Source organism: Xenopus tropicalis, chromosome 5 (genome assembly GCF_000004195.4).
Source record: "Xenopus tropicalis strain Nigerian chromosome 5, UCB_Xtro_10.0, whole genome shotgun sequence".
Classification (NCBI taxonomy): domain Eukaryota; kingdom Metazoa; phylum Chordata; class Amphibia; order Anura; family Pipidae; genus Xenopus; species Xenopus tropicalis.
Genome location: NC_030681.2, coordinates 126719334 through 126742376, shown reverse-complemented (window position 1 = coordinate 126742376; position 23043 = coordinate 126719334). Strand labels below are relative to the sequence as shown.

The 23043-nt window shown below is 40.5% G+C and overlaps 1 protein-coding gene and 2 non-coding genes across 3 annotated transcripts; all 3 read right to left on the bottom strand.

Annotated features, from left to right (window-relative positions):
• Positions 1–236: 236 nt before the first annotated feature.
• Positions 237–22412, bottom strand: atg16l1 (autophagy related 16 like 1; the record flags this gene model as incomplete). Its single annotated transcript, NM_001017343.2, is given in 19 exon segments — positions 237–885; positions 1233–1334; positions 1858–1905; positions 2778–2927; positions 4509–4614; positions 7012–7132; positions 7568–7639; positions 7743–7813; positions 8002–8107; positions 8654–8756; positions 9226–9270; positions 10662–10721; positions 12971–13054; positions 17461–17526; positions 18546–18797; positions 18938–19011; positions 19458–19563; positions 20391–20484; positions 22293–22412. Coding segments are annotated over 19 exon segments (1869 nt in total). The 5' UTR covers positions 22408–22412.
• Positions 7246–7523, bottom strand: LOC116411282. The gene has a single exon (XR_004223030.1).
• On the bottom strand, positions 8271–8539 carry LOC116411281. Its single transcript, XR_004223029.1, has one exon.
• Positions 22413–23043: the final 631 nt, after the last annotated feature.

Sequence of the window (23043 nt, the reverse complement as noted above, 5' to 3'; positions counted from 1 at the left end):
CAGTTACAAAGAAAGTTTTGTTTTTGCTGAATGCATGCGACTTCAAAAGAGATAATTCATTTTCTTATATTTAGTATGTGGGACTAAGCAGAGTGCCAGATCTATGAAAACACTCTCTCCTGTCTGACTGACAGATTTTGGGAGTGGAAATGAACAGCTTTTGTGATTTCTAATCCCAAGTCAGCACAATTAAGGTCTGTGTGAGGGAAGGGGAGAGGTTTTCAATTGCTTTAAGCAGTAACCCATCAAGGAAACATAAGAACAAAATGCTGCTGCTGAATACATAAGAATAAAAATATAGGATTTCTTTCTTGTTATAGATTGCACCACAATCAGGTTGAGCTCTTCTTCGGTGAAGTACAAGATAATGCCAACATTAGAGATAACAGGCCAGATGCAGGGGTATAAAATGGATTTTAGCAGTAAACAGATGTCATTGTTACATAACCGGTTAGGGAAAGTTTTCAGTACACAGCTGTTTAAAAAGTCACACTGAAGCCTTTGAAGCAAACGTCCGATTGCCACTCGTCATTTAAAACCAAGCAAAGTAAAAGGCAGGCTTTGTATATGAAGCCTGGTGTATTCTCTCTGAAAGGAATATTTAGATGTGAATGACTCCTGTCAGAGGTGGGAGGAAGACCCAAGCTACATCTTCTGTGCTTGCTGCCAAACATCAATGACGTCACAGGAAGAGCTTGGCGTTGGCACTGAGCCATTACAAACAAAAGTAGCATAGAGCCACATCTCCACTGTGCCACTGACCTCAAGGAAATAGTTTAAACCTATGGCAATCAAAAGTCAGACCACAACACTCCACGGCTTCCTTTGTCAACGCTGACCACGTGTGTCCCAGAGGGTGACCAAGCCACAGCATTGATAGAGGAACTATAGAAAAACAAAAAATTAGATCAATAACATGTATTTTTAAAGTGCCCACATATGCCTGCACACCAGATGCCTACACCACGAGCTTGCTGGCACTGGCATATTCACAGACTGATGGAGTCACCAAAGCAAGAGATATAAGTTAGGACTCTGGCTCTCAACTCAAGCCCTAGGCACTCTCAGGATGTTTGGGTAAATAAACAAAATGGACAGTTCTGATTAGCACTTATATTCTACATATACATAGTGACCAATCCGTTAATAAATGCTTCCTACTCTCTGTGCTATAGTTTCCTGCATTCAATCCCAGCTTCACTGTTGCATACTGGTGCTCCCTTCTCTCTTACCTGTGTTGCTTGCTAAACATCCTCTCCACTTTTCCTGTAAGGACGTTCCAGAAGTAAAGTGTTCCTTCTGCCGAACCAGCAGACACATAACTGCCATCAGGGCTAAACAAATAAGGAACAATGCAACGACAGAATTCAGATATGCTCAGAAAATAAAGTACATTTTTATCTATATGGGATGGGGAACCTAGAGGCAAGATCCAACTCCCAGCATCCCACAGAATACTTAAAACCCTAATTGCAGAAATATTAGGTAGACCTCACCAAGGTAATAGCTTTAATACTTTATTTTTTTTATTGTGTGAAACCACAGTTAGGGGAAAAAAAAAAAAAAAGTGTAGTGAAGTCTATTGCCAGTCAAATATATTGCCGACATCCTACAACACAATGTGCATAATTAAAGCACCATGTTTAAAGTATATGTTGTGGGAAAGTAAGTTTGAGAACCACTTGAGTCTTTGAATAAATGTATTTTTTCTTACATCGGACATCTTAAACCAATGAGTGAGGGAAGGCAGGGCTGCATGCAAGACTAATGGACTCAAGCCTAGTGTAGTACAGTCAGTTGCAGAGGTCTGGGTGTACACGTGGGTTTGTGCATAGGTCTATGCGAATAGAAACTTACCTAAATATAACCCGAGTCCAGTCTGATCCACACTTAAAGCCCGGGGCACTAAGAAAGGAAAGTTAATTAGAATAAGATGTTACTTTGTGCACAAGTAAAAACCACTGCTAAAAAGTATAAAACCCTGTCACACAGGGCAAATGTTTATCTCCAAGCTCCTTCAGGGAGTGGATTCAGTGCATACCAAACAATACGGGGGCCAGTTAATCTCAGTACTGATACCATTTAAAGCTTACACAAAAGGTAAGCCATCAAAGCAGCCAGACAGGTGGGGGGGGGGGCACAGCACCAATTTCATGGAATCTATTATATGTTGATGTGGTAAAAACGTTCACTCAAATGTTTATCAAATTAAGTGAATTAAAACACAGAACAACTCGGAGCATGCGTGTTTGTTTTAAGCATTTTTATTACATATATGGAACTCCATGATGACAGGTATTTTACAATATCAGTGAGCTTCCTGTACCTGCACATAACTTTGGAGGAAGCACACAGACATTGTACAATACCTATTACAGAATAAATGACTACTTCTGTGCAGCTAGTGAGAGACACCAGTGGGCAAGACAAAATGGAAAAACTGCAAGGAAATTAACTACACACATATCCCTTAAAGGGTACCTATCACAATGCTTCTGCTTCCCCCAGCAGTGGTGTAGGCTAATTGAGTCCTCTAGGACTAAATACACTAATTGCACTTTACTATAAAAGCATATATATGTACAAATAGTGGCTGATGAATAAACTCTTTGCAAGCGGCCTACTTTACACTTTTACGAAACCAGTGATTAGCAACGTATTTGTATGTACATGTAAAATGGTTAACATTTACAATGGGAAATGTGTTTTGAAGTAGCAGAAAATAAAATGTATATATGATATATGAATTGATGCTAGTTCTTTTCATTGTGTAATACCTGAAGGTTTGCTGCACAGCATTGGCACGCAAGTCAGTGATTTTGATAAGGTCATCCCGAGAGCAGCTAAGTAGCTGTGTCCTTTCAGGATTCAGATCTAGAGCCGTGATTCTGCCCTGCAACTCCAGTTCCCGCACAATACATTCTGTTCTGTAAAGCAAAAACAAGGACAGGGGACTATAAAAACGGAAACTCACAGTAATTTAGGGGAAATGAGTCTATTTGCACACATTTAACACAAGCTCCTAGCAAACAGATATAAAGTTTAGTTACGCACTTGTTGATGATTTCAGCAGGAATGAAGGAAAACAAATCACATTCTTTTATTCCCTTTTGGAGATTTAGAATGTGAATGGTTTGGCTTTTTGGGCAGCAGCAGATGATTGCTAGGGTCAAATTTACTATAGTAACAAGGCAGTGGGTTAAATGAGGGAGTAGAATGAATAGAAAAGGGTCTTAACAGAAAAATAACTACTAAAGGAGTTGTACACCTTTAATTTGCAATTGTTTTTTTCTTCAAGTTCCAGTTTAGAATTTTAGCAGTGATCTGGTTGCCACCATTTAGGTTACCTTTGCAACCATTGAGTGGTTTGAATAACAGACTAATATATAAAGATAAGCAATAAAAAAAATACAATTACAACAACATTTCAGCCTCACAGAGCAAAAGTTTTTTGTTGAACCCATTTAAAAGCTGGAATGAGAATGGCAGTAAATAGTTTAAGAACTATAAAAACAGCCATGAAGACAATTAAAAAATAGCCAAGACATTTATTAACATACTGAATGTTAGTTTTTACCTTTCCTTCTCCTTTAAAAGAGTATTTTATTTTTTAACCTAAGTAAGCTTTATCAGAAAGGTCTATCAAAAGTCCTCTATCAAAAGAAACAAAAAATGTATTGTCTTTTTTTTGAGGAACATGAGGTTCCAGTGTCCGACTTTCTCTCTCAGAAACAGCCTTAATTCCTATAGCCAGAGTCTGGGCAGTTCTATCCTCTCTCCTGCTGCCCCCAGAATGCTAAGAACTCCCTCCTCCTCCCTTAGCAATGTGTGACTCAGCTATAAAGGCTAGAGACTGCAGGAAGGAAGCAACTTAAAATAGCAGCTGCTATCTTAAGCAACCAGAGAAAGCTTCTAAAGGTGGCCATACACGAGCAGATCCGCTCGCTTGGCGATGTCGCCAAGCGAGCGGATCTTCCCCCGATATCCCCACCTACGGGTGGGCGATATCGGGGACCATTTAGGTAAAAAAAATAATAATCCGATCGTTTGGCCCTGGGGCCAGACGATCGGATTATGTGGGCGGCAATGGGGCAGTCGGATCGGGGACCGCATCAACGAGCCGATGCGGCCCCCGATCCGACCAGATTTTCTAACCTGGCCGATCGAGATCTGGCCAATTTCAGGCCAGATATCGGTCGGCCAGGCCGATCTGCTCTCCCCATACACGGGCCGATTAGCTGCCGAATCGGTCCAAGGGACCGATATCGGCAGCTATAGTCGGCCCGTGTATGGCCACCTTAAGGCTTTTTACTCAGGTATGGAAATGGTTTCTACAGAATAAATATATTGTTCCAGGTGGCACTAATGTGGCAAATCTATTGGCAGTAAAATGACAAAATGACTTTCCTTCTCCTTTAATTAAGAAATCCCTCTTATGAAATAAACGTTTTGGAGGCACTTATCCACCACCTTTTAAAGTAACAGGCAAGTTGCATTTGAAATCTTACCTTATATCCCAGAACCGAATCTTTTTGTCGAAATGACCACTCATGACACACTGCTCCGTGCAAACTATGTCATTACAGCTAGAACCAGCAAAGACAGTCTTAATGCCTAGAACAAGGGAAGCTTAATATTAAACAAGACAGAGCCAACACAAAGGAATCTGAAGGAACTGAAACTGGCTTTATAATAACAGTCACTGAGATAACTTTGCTCCACCATAAAGTTATTTTTGCCAATCTATACTTTTGGGTCACCGTTAGTCACTTCTTTGTAGAATTAGAGTTAGAATTAGCCATAAGCAAATATTTTCACCAGGCATGGATTCGCTAAAAACAATTTCCAGTTGCAATTTTTCATGAAGGGAATGGGACAGATTCGCTTATCACTAGTCTGAATCACTAGACATGCATACAAACACTATGGGGCAATGCCTAGTACAAGTGTGCCAGATAGGAAACTGAAAATCTGAGATATGCAATAATATACACAGATTATGTTTTGTACTATTCCAACTTTAGCAAAGATAAAGTAAACTTAAATTGTCCCTGTAATATTTTTCATCTTAAAAGTGGTCAAACTAAAGGCCCATGGGGAAGATGTGCCCCACCAGGATGTAAACATGGTCTCCCAGACTGCTCAAAAGTTCCAGTGGCCTCTTAGGATGCCACCATATTTATAATCTGTCCTAAACATGTAGTATAGTAACTTGCCCACTATATGGACAAATATGTACTATTCATTATTACTCTATTGAAATGGTGCAGTGTTGTTCTGCTTGTGCGGAATGTTTGAAATGATTCCTCTGACAGTATGTATTGGGAAAAATAAATCCGGCCCACTGCTAGGTCACTTTAGTAATACGGTTTAATGTGTAATGAAAATGATTATATGTAGGGACTAAAAATTAACCAGGCCACAAACTACAAATGTTTCTTCCCTGCTTAAATTAAATGTTCTCCGGCTCCTGGGCCTGCTGCATTAATTAATGCCCAGTCAGGAGAAACAGCCACAAAGACTGGTATTCAACCAGTATAGTTCTGTCATATTGCAACACCAGCTGTGGTTATTTAATACAGATCAAAAGGCTTTACTAGAAGTGCTGTGTGCTCATGCAATCTTCTTTAATTTTAGGGCACTACAGAGACCTTTGCCTGTATGGCTATAAACAATGATTAAGGTAAGAGTATGATGAGCTGGAGTTTGCCAATATAAAAATTGTTTTTATTGTAGTCTTGACCTTTAGACAGACAAAGGCAACTTCTCCTAAGGAGTGGCCAAGTCCTGCCACTCATACTTCAGGAAAAAAAAAAAAAAAAAAAAAAAATTTATTAAAACTACAAAATTCTGAGGAATAATCTTATAAACAGTGGTTCTTGAAAAATTTTACAGGGTTTACATCTATATTTTTATACGAATGTGACCTAAAACATCTGATTTTCAAACAAGTCCTAAAAGTAGATGAAGAAAACCTAGTTAAACAAATGAATTATTGTATTTGATCATGTATTTATGGAAAATAAATAATCCAATAACATATCTGCATGTAACAAAAGTGAACCATTGGGATTATCATATAATTTGAAGGTGAAATCAGAGTCTGGTGTTTTCAGTCAATGGGATGACAATCAGGTGTGAGTAAGAAATGCAGTTATTTAAAGAACGGGGATCCAGCATGATCACACATAGAACACGTTTGTGGATGTATATCATGGCTGGAATAAAGGTGGTGTCAGAGGACCTCAGAAAGAGTTGTTGATGCCCACAAAGCTGGAAAAGACTCTCTAAAAAAAGAGTCTTGACTCCACCAGTCAGACAGATTATGTACAAATGGTGGAAATTTAAGACCATTGTTACCATACCTGTAAGTGGCTGACCATCAAAGATAACTCTAATTGCAAAGCATCTAATAGTGTGAGAGGTCTGAACAGCAATTGTGTGTATGGCAGGGTAGCAAGGAGAAAGTCACTGCTCTCCCCCAAAAATATTGCTGCCCGTCTACAGTTTGCTGATGGATAAAGACAAATAGAACTTTTTGGCCAACAACTGCATTCCAGCATAAGAACCTTATCCCATGTGTGAAACATGGTGGTGGGAGTGTTCTGGTTTGGGCCTGGACGGCTTGCCATCATTGAACAATGAATTCTGAATACTAAAGAATTCTAAAGGAAAAAGGTCAAGATATCCGTCTGTGTACTGAATCTCATAACAGCAGTGGACTGATCAGTTACCGCTGCACAAGGGGGTCATGCTCAATATGGAGAGCGTGATTCACTTACTTTTGAAAGACAATATTCGATCATTTTTTTTTTTTTTATATATACATGACCAAATATAATTTGTTTCATTCGTTTAACTAGATTTTCTACATCTACTTCTACTTTTTTAGGTCACATTCATAAAAAAAAGAGAAAGCGCCACTGTACATGGCAGATGAGAGGCTGTTCTATTCCCCACAATTCAAAGTTGAAACCTCTAAAGACAAAACAGTTTTATGCTTTTCCTTACAAACTTTGCTGCGCAGGTCCCACAGCTTTAATGTCCTGTCGTGACTTCCAGACACAATGCGGGCATTGTCCAGTAGGAATTTGGCAGATAGAACTTTCCCACTATGTCCAGTTAGCGTGTGCTGCATGGAGAAGAAAACATTGAGTGAGTGAGGCCCTAATCTGTACTTAATTGGGGCAAAAATCAACTGTAAACAGACTGTAGCAAATTTCAAATTATTATCTAGAATATAGAAGTCTCAGATTGAAAACTAGATATCATGCAAAGAATATAGCTTCAAACCGTACACCTTATTCTCCTTTACACTGTAGGTGTTGGATACCCAATCCTACCATAGCTCTGGATTCTAAGAAAGACTTGGTATTGTGGGTTATCCTTAAATTTCAGCAATCCTATTGGCCATCACTGCATAGCTAGACCAGGATGGGAGGGAAAATATGGACTGCTGGGAGACGATGTGGTGTGTTGGGGAAGCACAATGCAATCAGACCTTTTACAAGTCATCACTGACTTCTTGAATAATATGGGGGCGTGGGAGGTTATGAAAATATCTTACCCGAAGCCTGTAATCATCCACTGTCCAGATTCTGCTGGCAAAGTCATTCGAAGCAGCCAAAAGGTAGGAACCCTGTGAAGAACACAATTATTATTACATGATAGACATAAATGCTAACAATTAGCCTAAAGCTCAGCTTTCCTATAAAGCTAGAAAAAAAAATGCGATTGCTTACAGCACTGTCAAATTCGATGCTGGTAATTCCTGCATTGCTGCCTGTTAAAGAACCTTTTGCTTCACATTTATCTGCAGGAAAAAAAAAAAAAAAAAGCTTGGTTATAGGGGCACACTCACCTTTTGGTTAACTTTAAAAGCCTTTGGTTCTAATGTGACCCAGAACTGCACCACTCGCTTAACTCTATATAGGATTAAATGTTGATGCATGCTTTGTGCCCTAGCTGTTTAAGGAATATACTTTGCATGACAAGTCTTACTTCCAATCACATCCCAGAGTTTCACCCTCCGGTCCATTCCACCTGTTGCCAGTAAACGGGAGCCTGGGCTGAATCGCACAGCATTAACTTCTCCATCATGGGCATCCTTTAAAAAAGAAAAATATTCAACATTTAGACAAAGGCCTGATGTTGGACAGGGCACTATTTGTTCTGAAGATATAAAATGCTTCCCAAAGACACAAAATAATTTAATCCTGAGGACAAAATGTATAAACACAGCAAAGCTTACTTGTTTTAGAAAAGGAGGAGGTCTCAGTATATAGCTTATTATCATGCACTGCACAGAGTTCTACCCTCATCCCTGCTCTCCTGTATTACGTAATCATGTACAATACTGCTTGCTGCACTTTCCCATTCTTTTGGAAATGCAGGATTCAGTATCAAAACCTGTCAGCAGCTTAAGTAACCAATCAAAGCACAACTGGAGCCAGATGGAAAAACAGAGAGGCTGCTGGGAGATAATATGGACATGGGAGAACTTTAAGGCAGTCAGACCTTTTACAATTCATCACTGACCTCAGATATGGATTGGGGATTTACAATATTTATAAGGAAACAGAACAAGCCTGTCGATGGGTGTACCACTGTACTGATAATATCACAGTATAAACAAAGTGCAGCAGATACTTACAAAGGAATAAACCGCTGTAGCAGGAACCCTGACCTCTCTGTTTCCAGCTCCGGGGGTATCTGCACAATCCGGTGAGGCAGGGAAAGAATTTAAAGACCGTCTCCTAAAGGAAGAGAAACAAAAATCAACCACATAAAGGGCATTTTCAGCCTATACATTTTAAAAAACTGTTGCATGGTATCAGAGTAAGGACCGAAGTATCAGCATAGGGTATTGTGATACATAGATTTTATACTTTGTTTAAATATGCATGGATGATAAAAAAAAGCTGTGGGTTCCAGTGCATTGAATCTCTAAGAGAATATCATTTTCCCTGGTCGTACTCCATATCAGCACTATCTGGGATATCCCCGCCCCCATGCCCCATCAGAAGGATCCTCCCCAAAGCTTTAAAAGCCACCCCCACCCCCTCTATGGCGTCTTTGTTACGAGCTTTAAGACTACCATTGCATAAGGGATGGGAACATGCTGATATGGAGTACTCCCAGGAAAGGAAAATCACGGTAAGTATGATACAATTTTCCCTTATTCCTGCCCTAGACTGTACAAAGCATAAATAGAGGAAACATCACCTGGAACTGTCAGAACGATGACTCAAGGAGGGAGACTCAGACAAGCTGTAAGGAGAGCTCAGGTCAGCAGGCACAGGGAAGGGCAGGGAGAAACAAGGAGGAGGCAGAAACAAGACAGGAGAAATAGGTTAACCCCTGGGGCACAAAAAACAGACACACGGTTGCCCACTGCTGCACCACAGGGGTTAGAAAAACACATAAATATTAAGACTGGAATACATTATATATGTGGCAAAGAGCAGCTGAGGCTAATGGAAGGGTAACACATCGGCCATAAGTTCATGACGAAGTCCTGAAATGCTTGTGCATATCTTGCTTGACAAAATGGTTACCCTGGATGTTGCCTAGAACTGGTTTGAGTTCCGTTAGCCTACGCCTGGGATGTCAAATGGTTTTTCAGTTGCTAACCAATACGGACCATCAATAAATGACCTGTGTTTTTAGCATTATGGAGGATAAATGTCAGTGGAAAAGAAAGTTTGGTAATGCTACTAGATGTGAGTGTAGGGATAAAACAAAATCAGCCTCATCTGTCAAAGTCCCAGTTAAAAATTCAAGTATTAATATTGCTCCCAAAGCCAAGCTTTCTGTATCCTGGGCAATCAACAAACCAACATTTATGGTACAAGCCATCAGTCAGGAATATCTACCTAACATACACACACTGAAAACCATGCAAAGTGGTTTCATTATATATATGGCTCACTGGTGCTCTACAGATGGGTCTTCATATGCCCCTATTATAAGCCGATTGCTGACCTAGGAACTGCTGTTTTATTTACTAAAAAAAGAATCAGTTACCGTAGCCAACGCAAACTTTAAAATGGAAAATATATACTGTCCATTTATCTTGCCAAGAGAGTAGAGGTTACACTATGCCCAGAACATTTTTCTCTGAAGATGTGTCATAATTGAATTTATAATTGGATGGGGTTGCTGTTTTTGCTTGCCTTGGTTATGCAAGTGTATATTGACCAGCTATTGTTTTTACTGGCATCTATGGAGAAAGCCAGGATCAGAAGCAGGCAACAGGACTGCTCTTGCTCATACGTATGTAACAAAAAGTAATGTCCTGCAGCATAAAGCAAGATATGGCATCACTTTATCTGCATTCCAAGGCATAACGTATTATGAAACACTGCCCTACAAGCAATGTTTGTATATACTTTTCCTTTAGGGTGAAGACATAGAAAAGTTTAGAAAAACTTGGTCGCAACAACTAATAGCGGCAATTTAGCTGCCATAGGTTAATATACGAGTCGCTGCAAACGACACATGATTGGTGCTGATTAGTCACAGTAACTTTTCGCCCCATGTGTCCCTTAGACTGACAAAGCTAAGAACTTAACTCTTGTTTAGCATCAGACAGCACATGGAAAAGGGCTGTACAAAAGGGAACAAAAAAAAAAAAAAAAAATTGGAAGCAGCAGACCTACCCGAAGATATTAGTGATAGAGTCCAGGAGGCCTCCTACGGCAGGCTGAGAGTTTCGCTTACTGGGGAAAGAGGGAGCACAGGGATAAACTGGCTGTTCAGAACAATAAGCCACCATAAACTGCACCAGTCAAAGGCCGAGCAAGAGTACAAAAATAAATAACACTCCCTGCCACAGATGGACAGTTAAGAGTGCTGGATATGCTACACCACACAGTGGATTACAGAGAGAGATTCTCTGGCAAACACATTTCTCTGACCCACCCACCAACAGATTTACTAAAACACATGCAAGTGTATTCATTTTCAAGGATTCAAGAGATGGTTTTGTGAGAATGCCCCAGCGAACCCTGCAGAATATGGCAAAGGGGAATATAGTGTATCCAAAAATCAGTCAGCACTCATTTTAGGAGGCATGGGAAATGGAAGTTCACCTCTGTGGCCTAAACTCACGTAAGCTGGCTGCAGCATTAAATGTCATGGCGCGCCCCCATAACAGTGTTCTATACAGTGCTGATCACAGCATCTCCAGAAACCAGCAAGTGCCTGCTTATTTCTGCATCTCTTCAGAATATCTATATTAGCAACTACCTTAGTTTTATTCCATTATAACCTGCTAATGACAATGCCAAGTATAAAATGATGCTATTATGTAGCAAACACTAAAAGGAAAAACACAGCTTTTAGGAATAATTGTCTGACATCATCTATCACTCTGCCTTTTTAAAGGTGGCCATACATGGGCCGATAAAAGCTGTGGATGGTTGAGTTGGCAGCTTATCAGCCGATGTATAGAGACCTCAGAGGGGCCTGCCATACCATTATCTGGCCAAAAACTGGCCAGATGTTGATCTGGTGGGTTTAAAAATCCCCCTGGTGCAAGGAGCACATCTGTTCTTTCACAAGGTCCTCTTCCCGACAGCCTGCATACAGTCAATGTGATCTGATCGTTCAGCCTTTGGGCTGAACTATCGGATCAATTCAATATTGCCAAACTCATTTGGTGACCTAAAACAGATTTTTTACTTTACTCCCTGTCGGAAAATGCCAACTTCTGCCCAATGAAGAAGCGGGTTTACCAGTCCATAGGTTAAGTCTCCTTTATAATTAACTGCTTCTTTGCTCAAAGCCTAACACAATCTTAAGGGTAGTTAACGGAGGACTATTTATATCTGCACAAACCAATTTATAGGAGAAAGGGAGGGGGTGGAGGGGACTGGGTTCAGGGAAAAACAGGGTGCTTTATAAAGCAAGTAAATTTGGGAAAATAGAACTTGCAACCCTCAAAAATACTCTGCCTATTGTTTCTTTTAATGAACTTTTTAGCATAGGTTTATAGAGGTGGGTACTGCCTCTAAGATTTTTGCAACGGATTTAATTTCCAATAACCCTCATGTCTCAGGTGGGTACAGAATGTGAGTGGATAAAAGCCTACATTATGTTGATAAACAGGACTAGTTTGCCAGGAAATATATAAGTACATTTATATTAAAGGAATTCTGACACCAAAACATTCCCTTATTACAGTCCCATTTAGATTTTTGTTAATACATAAACTATGAAGGTTTAGCTCAATTGTCTATTCATAGCTTTTGCCCCCTCAACCATTATAACACCTTCTGCAGTTGGTATCAAATAGTTTGTTAAATGTGCACATTGTTTTGCTGCAGTTCAGTGCATGTACAGAAAAAGGGAGTAGCATTTTGAATGCAGGCAATGCAATGGAATTGGTACCAAGTTTGTGTTGATGCCCTAAATTTTTTGACATCTTTGAAAATAACCAAACATCCCAAAGCAGCAAAGCAGGCACAGATCCAGACTAACTGCAATGAGGCAACATTTTCCTTTTCATCCCCCCTCCCATACACACAGTATCTATTCATAAGGGCCAACACCAATATAATAATGGTCAAATATTAAAGTCTACACGAGGATCAACTAAAAATAAACTTCTAAAATTGATTTTTAAAACACCTATGCACGGAATTTTCCTACACCATGACAGATGGTATCTATATATATACTGAATTGGAACCTCTTTTGAGGATACTTTCCTTTACCTTCTTTCAGAAGATATTCAGAGTGCCCAGATCTGTTTTCACAGCAATTACAAGGCAAATTTAGTAAATTCAGAATGCCAATCCTTGCACTCTGTTCAGTAATAGCAGACATACAAGTTAAAGCTGCAAAGCAATACTTTTGCCTCCAGCCTTCCAAACAAAATACATTCCACCATATGCCATTTTTATATTTAGTGTTAGGGCCCTTCACACCCCTTAATGTCACTGTACCCGCTCATAGTGTTGCTCACCTGATGTTCCGGCCTGTGGCTTGTGCCCCCGCACTGTCTCCCACAGGGTCTGCATTATCATTCAGCACCTCTATATCATCATCACTGCAGCAGGGGAGAGTACAGCCCACATTAAAACTAGCCAATCACAAAGCAGCACCCCACACCCTCCTGCACACAAAGGGAGCTTAACAATAATGATGATTCAGGTAAAAGCAATTAGCATACAAATACAGCATACATCACAGTTGTTAGACCCACCCAATGCTGCATATTAAGTAAGTGGATTGATTGAATTAGAATTGCGAAGACGGAAATCGCTAGAAAACAATACCTTTTGTGCAGTTTTAAAGTTATTAAATTTTTTTGGGGGGGTGAAAATGCATTTATGTGCACTGGTGTGCTGTAGGGCTATATTTAAGATACCATGAAAAGCCCCAAATGCTTACAGTACTGGGGTCCAAAAAAGCAAGACTACAACTTCGAAAATCCTTTAACCTTAAAATGCTGGGAATTTTAGTCCAGCAATATCTGGGGAACCAAGGTTAAGAATAAGATGAAAGATTTACTTTGGATTTTTATGGAAACTATCTTTGTTACTGAAAAACAAGAGTAGCGAGGATCTAAACATGAAATAGTTTTTTCTGGATTTAGGACAAAGGCATTATTACAACTCAATACACACTCAAGGACAAGGAAAACCTGCACCCCAAATCTCTAGTATGTAGCAGAGCCCCCCCCCTTACCCAAACTTCTCAAAATTGCTCTCCTTTCTCCTGCGACTCCTATAGCGCTCAGTTGCAAACAGCATTTTTCCTGTCATTAAGATGGCCGCCATAAAAGTTATGCACTAGCCCCAAAATTCCTCTGCGCACTCACCCTAGCACGCTATAGAATTTCTTTTATGCACTGCTTTTTAATGACTATTCTATGCACCTGCTCTAGGTCTTTATCTTAGTGAAGGAGTGTTACATCATGGGGGTTTCTTCTTCTTGAAGTCATTTAAAATGTGGCATTTAAAACAGATAAATAGATGAAATGAGGGGAGATTGAAATGCAGACCCTCCAGTGTGTACAGCCTTCACTTATTTTCCTTGTCCTTTAAGACATCAGAGTTTTAGTCTCATTGAAAATGAATGTGATTCTTGCCAGCAAAAGTTGCACAAGTTTTGTCGCTGCCCCTAAGATTTGTTTTTAAAACAGAATGCAGCTTTTCATGCAGGCTGTAGCACAATGTTCTATTAGGAAGATACCACCTTTTCCTGCTCCTTCAGACTGGCCCCATACGCTGGATAAGCTACCGACTGACTGCTAAATTGGCTACAGTGTGGGCACATTTTATGGCTTATTTTTGTGCCCATGGATCTGTAACCTACCATTCCAAGAAAATGCATCAAAATGTTATGTACAATGTTGTTCCCACACAGACGTCCATTTTTGTAATTACTAAATAAAATGTGGAAACGATGGAATACCGAAATACCCCTTTTTGTTTCAGGATGAGATTGGCAGAGGAGTGCTGCTTGGGGTGGGGCTGCACCTGGGAGGCCAAAATTGAGCCCCCACCTAGAGTTGTGGAAGTGACAGGAGGGTTAGTCATGCAGTCCCTTCAGAAATGCTAATTATTTTTTTTCCTTTAAAATCATTTGCCTTTGTATTTAAAAAAAAAAAAAAAAAAAAAAAAAAAAGGTACTCACAGGGACATGTACCAAGACTGCATGTACACAGGCTAAGGAATATGGATCCACTCTTTCATGTAGCCCCACTGACTGGCTAGGTGTGGAGCTACACTTCGGGGATATATCAGCGCGTTTCTGCACCAATATCCACTCAGTGTAGCACCACGCAGGCTGATGCCGTGCCTGGGGCTATATGAATGAGCATCTGACAGTGGATTCACTTTCCTCCACAACTTTGGGACTAGCACCCCAGTGAGCGACTACTGTGTGAACTTAGGGTAAAATTTAGAGGGCATGTTTACTGGCGCCCTAAAGACTAGCTAGTTGCAGAGGAAGTAGCTTCTACTAGTCTGAGCTAGACTGTCACATAGGGAGGTGGGGTGTAAGCAAGAAGCAAATATCAAACAATACTGAATAGAATATAGAAGGGTTAAGTCAACAGGCTTGCTAAAATTAAAGAGGATATTGTCACCCAGATATAAAAAGCTACCTGTTAAACATTGGTAAAAACCTAGGTCACAGGGCTTTTCACATACCCCATCTCTTATTTGTCTATAATTGTGTGGGCGTGCATTAGGTCCTCCATGTTGGCACACACACGGTTTTGGTTAATGCAAAGCCTGCCTTTATAACAGCGTGTACAAAATGCCTTGGAGTATAGTGGTTTTATTGTAGTACGGCTAGCAGCATTGGAAGTCAGTGGATCTGCCTTTTCTATGCAGGCAGAGAAAATGCTTTGGGAAAACTCAATGGGTAAGAGTTCATTCACCATTTGATATATAAAAGATTATAAAAATCCCATAGAAATAAATAAATACAACATGGGCGAGTCTTTATGTATTAAAGCTGTGAACTCCCATTTTGCTAAATCTGCCCCTTTGTGTTCCACCAGCCTAAGGCTCTACTGCATCTGCCATTTTCTTCCTGCCTTGTGTGCATATCTGTAATACCACTGGATGAGCTCAAATATATTTAAAATGCAACAAGTACTGCTAAAATAGATGCTCATTTCCAATTTATGCTAATAAAGTACACTGTTCATTAAAATGTACCAGCAATAGAAGGACTGAGGCAATCATCTAGCAGTCTCTCTGCAGGGGAGGGTGCCAGACCCAGAAGAATGATCTACATAACTAGTTATTTCCTGGCTTCTTTGCATATTTTTAAACTTATTTACAATACTGTAATGGCTGCTAGACTGACTATGGGGTTGTTGTGGGGATGCTAGGGTGCGCCCTACTGAGGGTTCATGCAAAGTGAACAACAGCAAGTTTTGTTTTTACTTGGAACCCTCTATTGTATGTGCATTAGTTTCCAGCATAAATTCATGTGCAGGGAATCCGCAGAAAAGAAGATGGGGAGCTACTGGGGCACAGATCTTCCCTGCTAAAGGGTTGCCTACTTCTTTAGTTAAGCTTTAGTTCTCCTTTAATCTGTATCAGTTATAGAATGATTAAGTAGAATTCTCAGAATGTATGTTTAAGAAACATGTTGCCTTTTTTGTCGACTGTTAATATAGTTCACACTGAAAGCAGGGATATGTTGGTACAAACATAATACTGAACTAAGTGCATTTGGCCAATTCTCACTAATCTTTCAAATGCTGGAAGACAGATCAGAAACAAAGAAAGCAGAGACAGAAAAAGTGTTTAAATAAAAGTAGATTGTAAGAAAATTAGTATAGGAATACGAAGAAAAAGAAAAATGTCATGACCTCAAAAATGTAGCACTGTCCTTTATTAATTATAAAGGGCTAAACTACATGGGAGACTTTAGATTTTGTGGGCCAGACTATATCAGACTCAAAAAATAATGTAACCCGTACAAAACTCTGATTCCCACAGCTGTAATGCAAATCAGAATAGATAAAGTCAGCAGGGCTAACTTATAAACACTGGGCAAATTTGCACCTGGCCAGTAACCCATAAAAATATTTTCTTCTTTTTGCAGCCAGCTGCAGGTTGAGAAATGTAAGTAAACATAACTGGCTGCCATGCGTAGCCAGGTGCAAATTTGCACAGCGTTTATAAATGAGCCCCAGCGGGTTTTGTTTATGCATCTACATGTAACAGTGAGTATTTCAATGAGAGAAAAAGAAAGTCTTTCAAACATCAAATTTAATCTTGTCAGATGCAGACACAGCATGCAGCATTCCCTTCTGACAGATGAGTTGAGTCAGACAGCAAAGCTTCCAGGTAGTTTACATTAGTTCCATTATTTATTTATTTTTTTAAATAAGGAAACTTAAAAACTAAGTCAGCTTTATCAGAAAGGTCTACGTACAGCCATAAGCACTCGCAGAAATGCTGCACTCTATCAAAAGAAACAGGATTTCTTGTCTCCTTTGGTATCCGACTTCCTCTCAGAAAAATACACAAAAGTACATACTTTGGTATTCAACTTCCTCTCAGAAAAAAATCCTTCACTCCCAGGGGATGGAGTCTGCACAGCTCTCTCCCCTCCCATAAGAATTCACTCCCCCCTCCCATCAGAATGTGAGATCTGCGCTACCACTGGCTACAGCTGCAGCAGAAAGCTAGGAAGACCAAGCTAAAATGGCTCTCTTAAACAGAGAGCTTCTAGGGCTGTTTACTCGTGTATGGTAAAGCTTTCTGCAGAAGGGGACACTAATGTGGTAGTCTATTGGCAGTAAAATGCCAAAATGACCTTCCTTCTCCTTTAACCCATGCAACTATGTCCGACTTACAGCATGCATTCTGTCAACCGGAAACAATCCTATAAAATCTTCTGTGTAGTTTAGCCCATAAGGTTAGATACCAGTACTTAAAAATTATATTGATTAGCACAAGAGTGGGTATTTTTGGTACTTACTGTTCAAAGGACAAAGGTTCCTTGGCTGCTTCAGCTAACTCTTTCTGAAGTCGGGCCTGTCTCCTCCTGGAAACACAGGGTCATTTGGTTAAGGTCTTTAGAGTTGAAATGTCTGCTTCAACCCTCTGTGTGCAGCATTCTCTTTGAACCAGACCAAAAAGAAAACCACTGAATCTATGGTGTTGAAATGAAGGTCTGTGCAGCCACCATAGATTTAGTTCATAGAACAGTTGCTTTAAGTAGTCTTATTTTTTAGAAGATGGTATCTGACCTGGTGTTCAGAACATTCTCTCACCACATATTCACACACATACAATTAAGAACCACCACACCGCTTTCCACAAAAGGTAATCTGACTGGAAAAAGCTCCGGCCAAGATGAAGGCAAATTCCAGACACAAAAGGGGGAAAAAAAAAAAAAAAAACCCACCACACCTACTGCACAAATGGCCAGGTGTGTTTTTTGTTGTATTAAATAAAATGAGAAATTTGTCTTTGTAGGCTCTTCCTTTAACTCTTCCACACACATTGTAAACAAATATGGCATAGCTCAGAGTAACACAGAAAATGTCATGCAATAATCGATGCCACAGCCTCTAGTCAGATTGCACTTTAATCAACCAAGAGAGATATCCTAGTTTTCCAATATACCCTTCTGGCACAACTAGCCAGAGATAAGGTAAAGTCAACTGCTGTCATTATCTACAATATTTGCATAAACCATTCTCGTTACTTGCTTATATGAACAATGCACAGCAGACCTGCACCCTTTACTACTCATACGTACCATATCAAATATTGCCTTTTATTTCATAGCAAGAACAAAACTCAAAACTAAGAACAGTACCTCTAAAAACACTGCAAGGGATGTTGGTGGATGAAAAAATTATCTATTAGGTTAAATCCTGAGCTACGCAGATGGTGCCTTCATGCTGATTACACTTTAATTCATTTTCTTAAAGCAAACAGACAATATAATGTCCCATGTTTTAAAAGCTGCGCAGAAAAAAAAAAAAAAACAAAAAAAAAAAACACACGAGACATTACCATTTTATGAAAGAAAGCGTTCATAAACCGTGAACTTACTTTGAGTCCTTCTCGTTTTCTGCATTGAGCCGGTTAGCTTCCTGAGCTTTCTCTGCCATCCAGCGAGACACCAGTTCCTGGTTGTCCTCTGTAGTCTTCCGTAATTTATCTTCCAGAGCAGTAAAAGTAATCTGCAGAGCGTCGTACTCGTCTTTAAGGGTCTGATTGGCACGTTCAAGTTCTTGCAGCTTGTTCCTTAAATCCTGGCATTCAGTTTCCAGATCTTGGATTGTCTGCAAGTACTTCGCTATCCTGTAACAGGCACAGAAGTGAATTTTAGGCTTAGGTATGTAGGTCTGCAACATGCTGAATTCATGGAGAGCTGGGATTCACAAATCTTACAGAAGAGAAGGAATGAAATAGTTAAACTTTAGGATAATGCTTTCACTTACTTTTCTTCATTGGCTTGGATTTCCTTGTCCTTCTGTTGCATCTGATTGTTCAGCTCTATGACTGTCTGAGCAAGCTAGAAGGGAGGGACATTAGGATTCACAGACAGTTCACATAAGGCAGGAGTGAAGCACAGATTAAATGTGACACATGGCGAGCATTTCCCCTGAAGCAGTTGCTAATCAAGCTCTGTAAAGCTCAGTAAAGAATATGGTGTAAAATGAAACCCCAGCGTTACTACTTAAATTCAAACACTGATTTTAAAAATGGCTGCATATAGACCATCATTTTCAGTGGACTAGTAAAGGTTCCTTCAACATGAATGAGATTCCTATTTTGAACAGCTAGATGCAGATATGTGGGTGCCATAATCCCTCCTTTGCTTGTTACAAATCTAGGGGTATAAAACCCAGGAACAATGTGTATTCTCAGTTATGAGTACCTTACACAGGCAGAAAGGTTATACCACAGGAAAGATTTAAGCAAAACACTGCATGTGTGGATAAACATGGCTCTGGTTACCTCCCCTCTCTTTTTATGAAGTTCGGTGAGCTCCTCCTGGTGTTTTATCCTCATCTGGGCCATGTCCTGCAATAGCATATCATTACGCATCCCATCTGGGCCAGGGCTGCAATACAGAGAAAAATGCCTTTGTGTACACTGCTGAATATATGTTGTTTTAGGTCCTTTAAGGGCTCTGGCACACAGGGAGATTAGTCGCCCGCGACAAAACTCCCTATTCGCGGGCGACAAATCTCCGAGTTGCCATGACCCGCCACCCAATTGCGAGGCTTTTTCGACGATTTCGGGAAATCGCGCCGCCGCGTGTGCCATCCCGCCGGCGACCTACATGTTCGCCGGTGGGATGGCGGGTCATGGCAACTCGGGGGGGGATTAGTCGACCGTGACAAGGGAGATTTGTTGCGGGCGACTAATCTCCCCGTGTGCCAGAGCCCTAAAACAAAGAAATCTCCCACAATAATTTACAAACATTGATATTTCTAATCATGCAAGTGTTTTATTTCTTGCACACAAATAGAGTGCTGTGTTTTTTTTTTTTTTTTTGTTTTTTTTTAATGCCAATGAAAATACTTATGTGCCACATGTGGACCCTATAATGTTATTTCTTTCTTTGCCAGAGACAGACAGAGACAAAAGGTTGGCTTATTAACAAGTGTGAAATGACCTTTGAGACAGTTTCTCTCAGATTTACATATAAGAATACAAAAGGTTTTTTTTGTTTATGGTTTTTTTTTTTTTTTTTTTTTTTTTTAACTCAAAGGATACTGCAGAGGGGTATTTATCAGTAGTTTATGTTTCATGGAGCTGTACGGGATAATTGATCAAAATATGATACTTGAGCTAAAAGGGAACACCTTTGTTCGAAGTCCAAGCATATTGAGACAATCTTGCTTTACATCATTAGTTAGAATAAATGCTGCTACTTATTGCTACCTGCTGTCATGGCGGCTCTGCTGCTCATATTTCTCTGCTTGCAGTTTGTCAGCCAAAACAGATTGAAGGTCGGACTTTTCCAGCAGCCTTTTATCTGTCGAGAGGGGAAAAAAAAAGCAATTAATGTACCAACAAGACTTATCCCAACAGCTAGTGCGCAGGAAGCAGTTGTGTGCCCTTGACCTCTAGATATACCCTGCCCCAGGGAAAGAAACAGTCAATAGCTACCACTATGTCAACAAAAGCAGCACAACTGAGTGCTTAACTATTTCACTGCTAACTGCTGTAGCAATTTCATAAACAATTAAGGAATACCATCATACCCCTTTAAAGGGGCAGCAATCCCCTTTGTCCAGCACAAATGCAATAAATAAGACTTGTGCCAAATATTTTTTGCATATTTCCTGTATTAAACGGGGCAGACCAGAAAACTGAACCTACTTTATGTTTAGTTCTAAGGTTCCCAGTGACTAAATGCATAGATTCAGAGCCCTGCTGACTTACAATGCCTGCAACAGCGGTGGGGTTATTCACCTTTCATTTAAATTTTAGTATGATGTAGACAATGATATTGTACAACTATCTGCAAATTTTTTTAATTTGTGGTTTTTCAGTTATTTAGCAGCTATCTGGTTGCTAAAGTCTTGTCTACCTTAAAGGAGAAGGAAAGGCTAATAAAGAGTTATTCTCAAGCTGCAGGCATACCTTCAGTTGTCTCAATAGTGCCCTTAAGTCTCCCCATACTTCACCCGTTCAGAAGATCAGAAGCCAAACAGAAAAAAAAACAAAAAACGCTGAGCTGGGTAGAGAAGATTCCCATAATGCCTCACTCCTTCAAGACTTGCCGACTTGTTACTGCAGGCGGCGCATGCGCACAGGGCAGGAGCGTCCGATTGCCATGGCGATGCTGCGTCACCAAACTCTGTGACAAGCAGGTGGGGGGAGCAGGTGCTGTGAGCGGCGGAGGGTTTGTGGCAGGAGCGGGGGGGGGGGGGGTTTGCGGCAGAAGCAGGGAGCTGCAGAATCTTTGTGACAGGAGCGGGGAGTTGGCTTGTGCTTTTCAGCCCATACAGACACGCTGGACAAGATGGCGGCGCCGTTCACTGAAACAAGTATGTAGGTTCTAGTATGTGTATCTCTGTAAATCTTTCATTAGGCAAGCCAGGTATATAGCGTTTTTACACAGCAATAGTAGTACTATTTAATAGTGTGCTTAATAGATTTTGACTTTCCTTCTCCTTTAACAACCAGGCAGTGTTTTGAATGAGAGACTGGAATATAAATAGGACGAGGTCGGAATAGAAAGATATGGAATAAAGAGTAACAAAAATAAAATTGTAGCCTCACAGAAAGATTTTTAGCTGCCGGGGTCAGTGACCCCCATTTCAAAGCTGGAAAAAGTCAGAAGAGGAAGGTACATAATTAAGCTAAAATAATTAAGACTAATTGCAAAGTTACTATGAATAGGACATTCTATAACATATTAAAAGTTAACTGAAATGTGAACCACCCCCTTTACAAGACCTTTTGAGTGGTACATAAGTACAGCAAACCTTTAACAGAAATACGTGAATATCAGGCCTCCAATGCCTGAACATAACTATGTAACAAATTAAAAAAAAAACACGACTTGAATCGATCATTGCATATTTTCCAAAGGGTGCCATTATGCTTTCCTGGGTATCCATATCCCAAGCTGTCTGTGGCCCCCCAACCCTTCTATAGTATAGAGTATATATCACTACTCCCAAAGGCAGAGTTAGATGCTTCCAGGCAAAGCAGGGTTTGTCAAGTTTAATGTTAATAGATATAGAGAACTACTGTAGAGTGAATAAATGGAGCTGCTGTCAGTGAAGCCACACATGGAAGGCATGTACAAATGGCGGTACAAATGGTAGTTACACTGTGAGATGAGCTCCTCAAACACCTGCCGCTGCTCCCGGTCTCTCCGCCTCAGCTCTCTGGAAATGTGAAGCCTCCAGGAAGGGCAGGCGGGCCCCCGGCAACCTGCAGCCATCTCCGCACTCTCCCTTCTGTGCTTCAAGGTACCAGCCCTGTAGCCGCCATATCACATCCCTGCTGCGGCTCCGGCAACTCAGTCGCATGTTGATGACGTAACATAATCAAGGCGTCACGCAGATCCCGGAAGAAGAGCAGGAATTGGCTTATATATCGCCCGCAATGGCCGGCGGAATTCCTTAGTTTTCAATACTCCGTGACGTAATTTAATCATCTTTGATAGGAACTGCGTTATGGCGCTAAGAAATTAAAGGGATACTGCCGTCCCCAAAACACATGTACGCCTTATTGTTTTTGTTATCCTAGAACCATTTTATATTAAAGTGTTTTTTCCAGTCACTCAGTAGTTTGGCGGGCATGTGACTGGCACCCATGTGACTGTACCCCCCTTGTGATTGAAATCCTCGGCCCGGAATTGTTTTATGGCAGGCGTTCTAGATTTACACTCAAGATAAAAGTGCTTTACGGCACTATAGCAAATCAGTTCAGTTGTATAAATGGTTTTCGCTATTGCTTTAGGAAATATAGGCTAGAGGGGATGGAGTATCAGGTAGCTCAGGCGTGGTCTGGCAGATTTGTGCGCCCATATTCTGCTAATAGACTAAAATAGGTTCTTCAATGTGTAGGGGCCCAT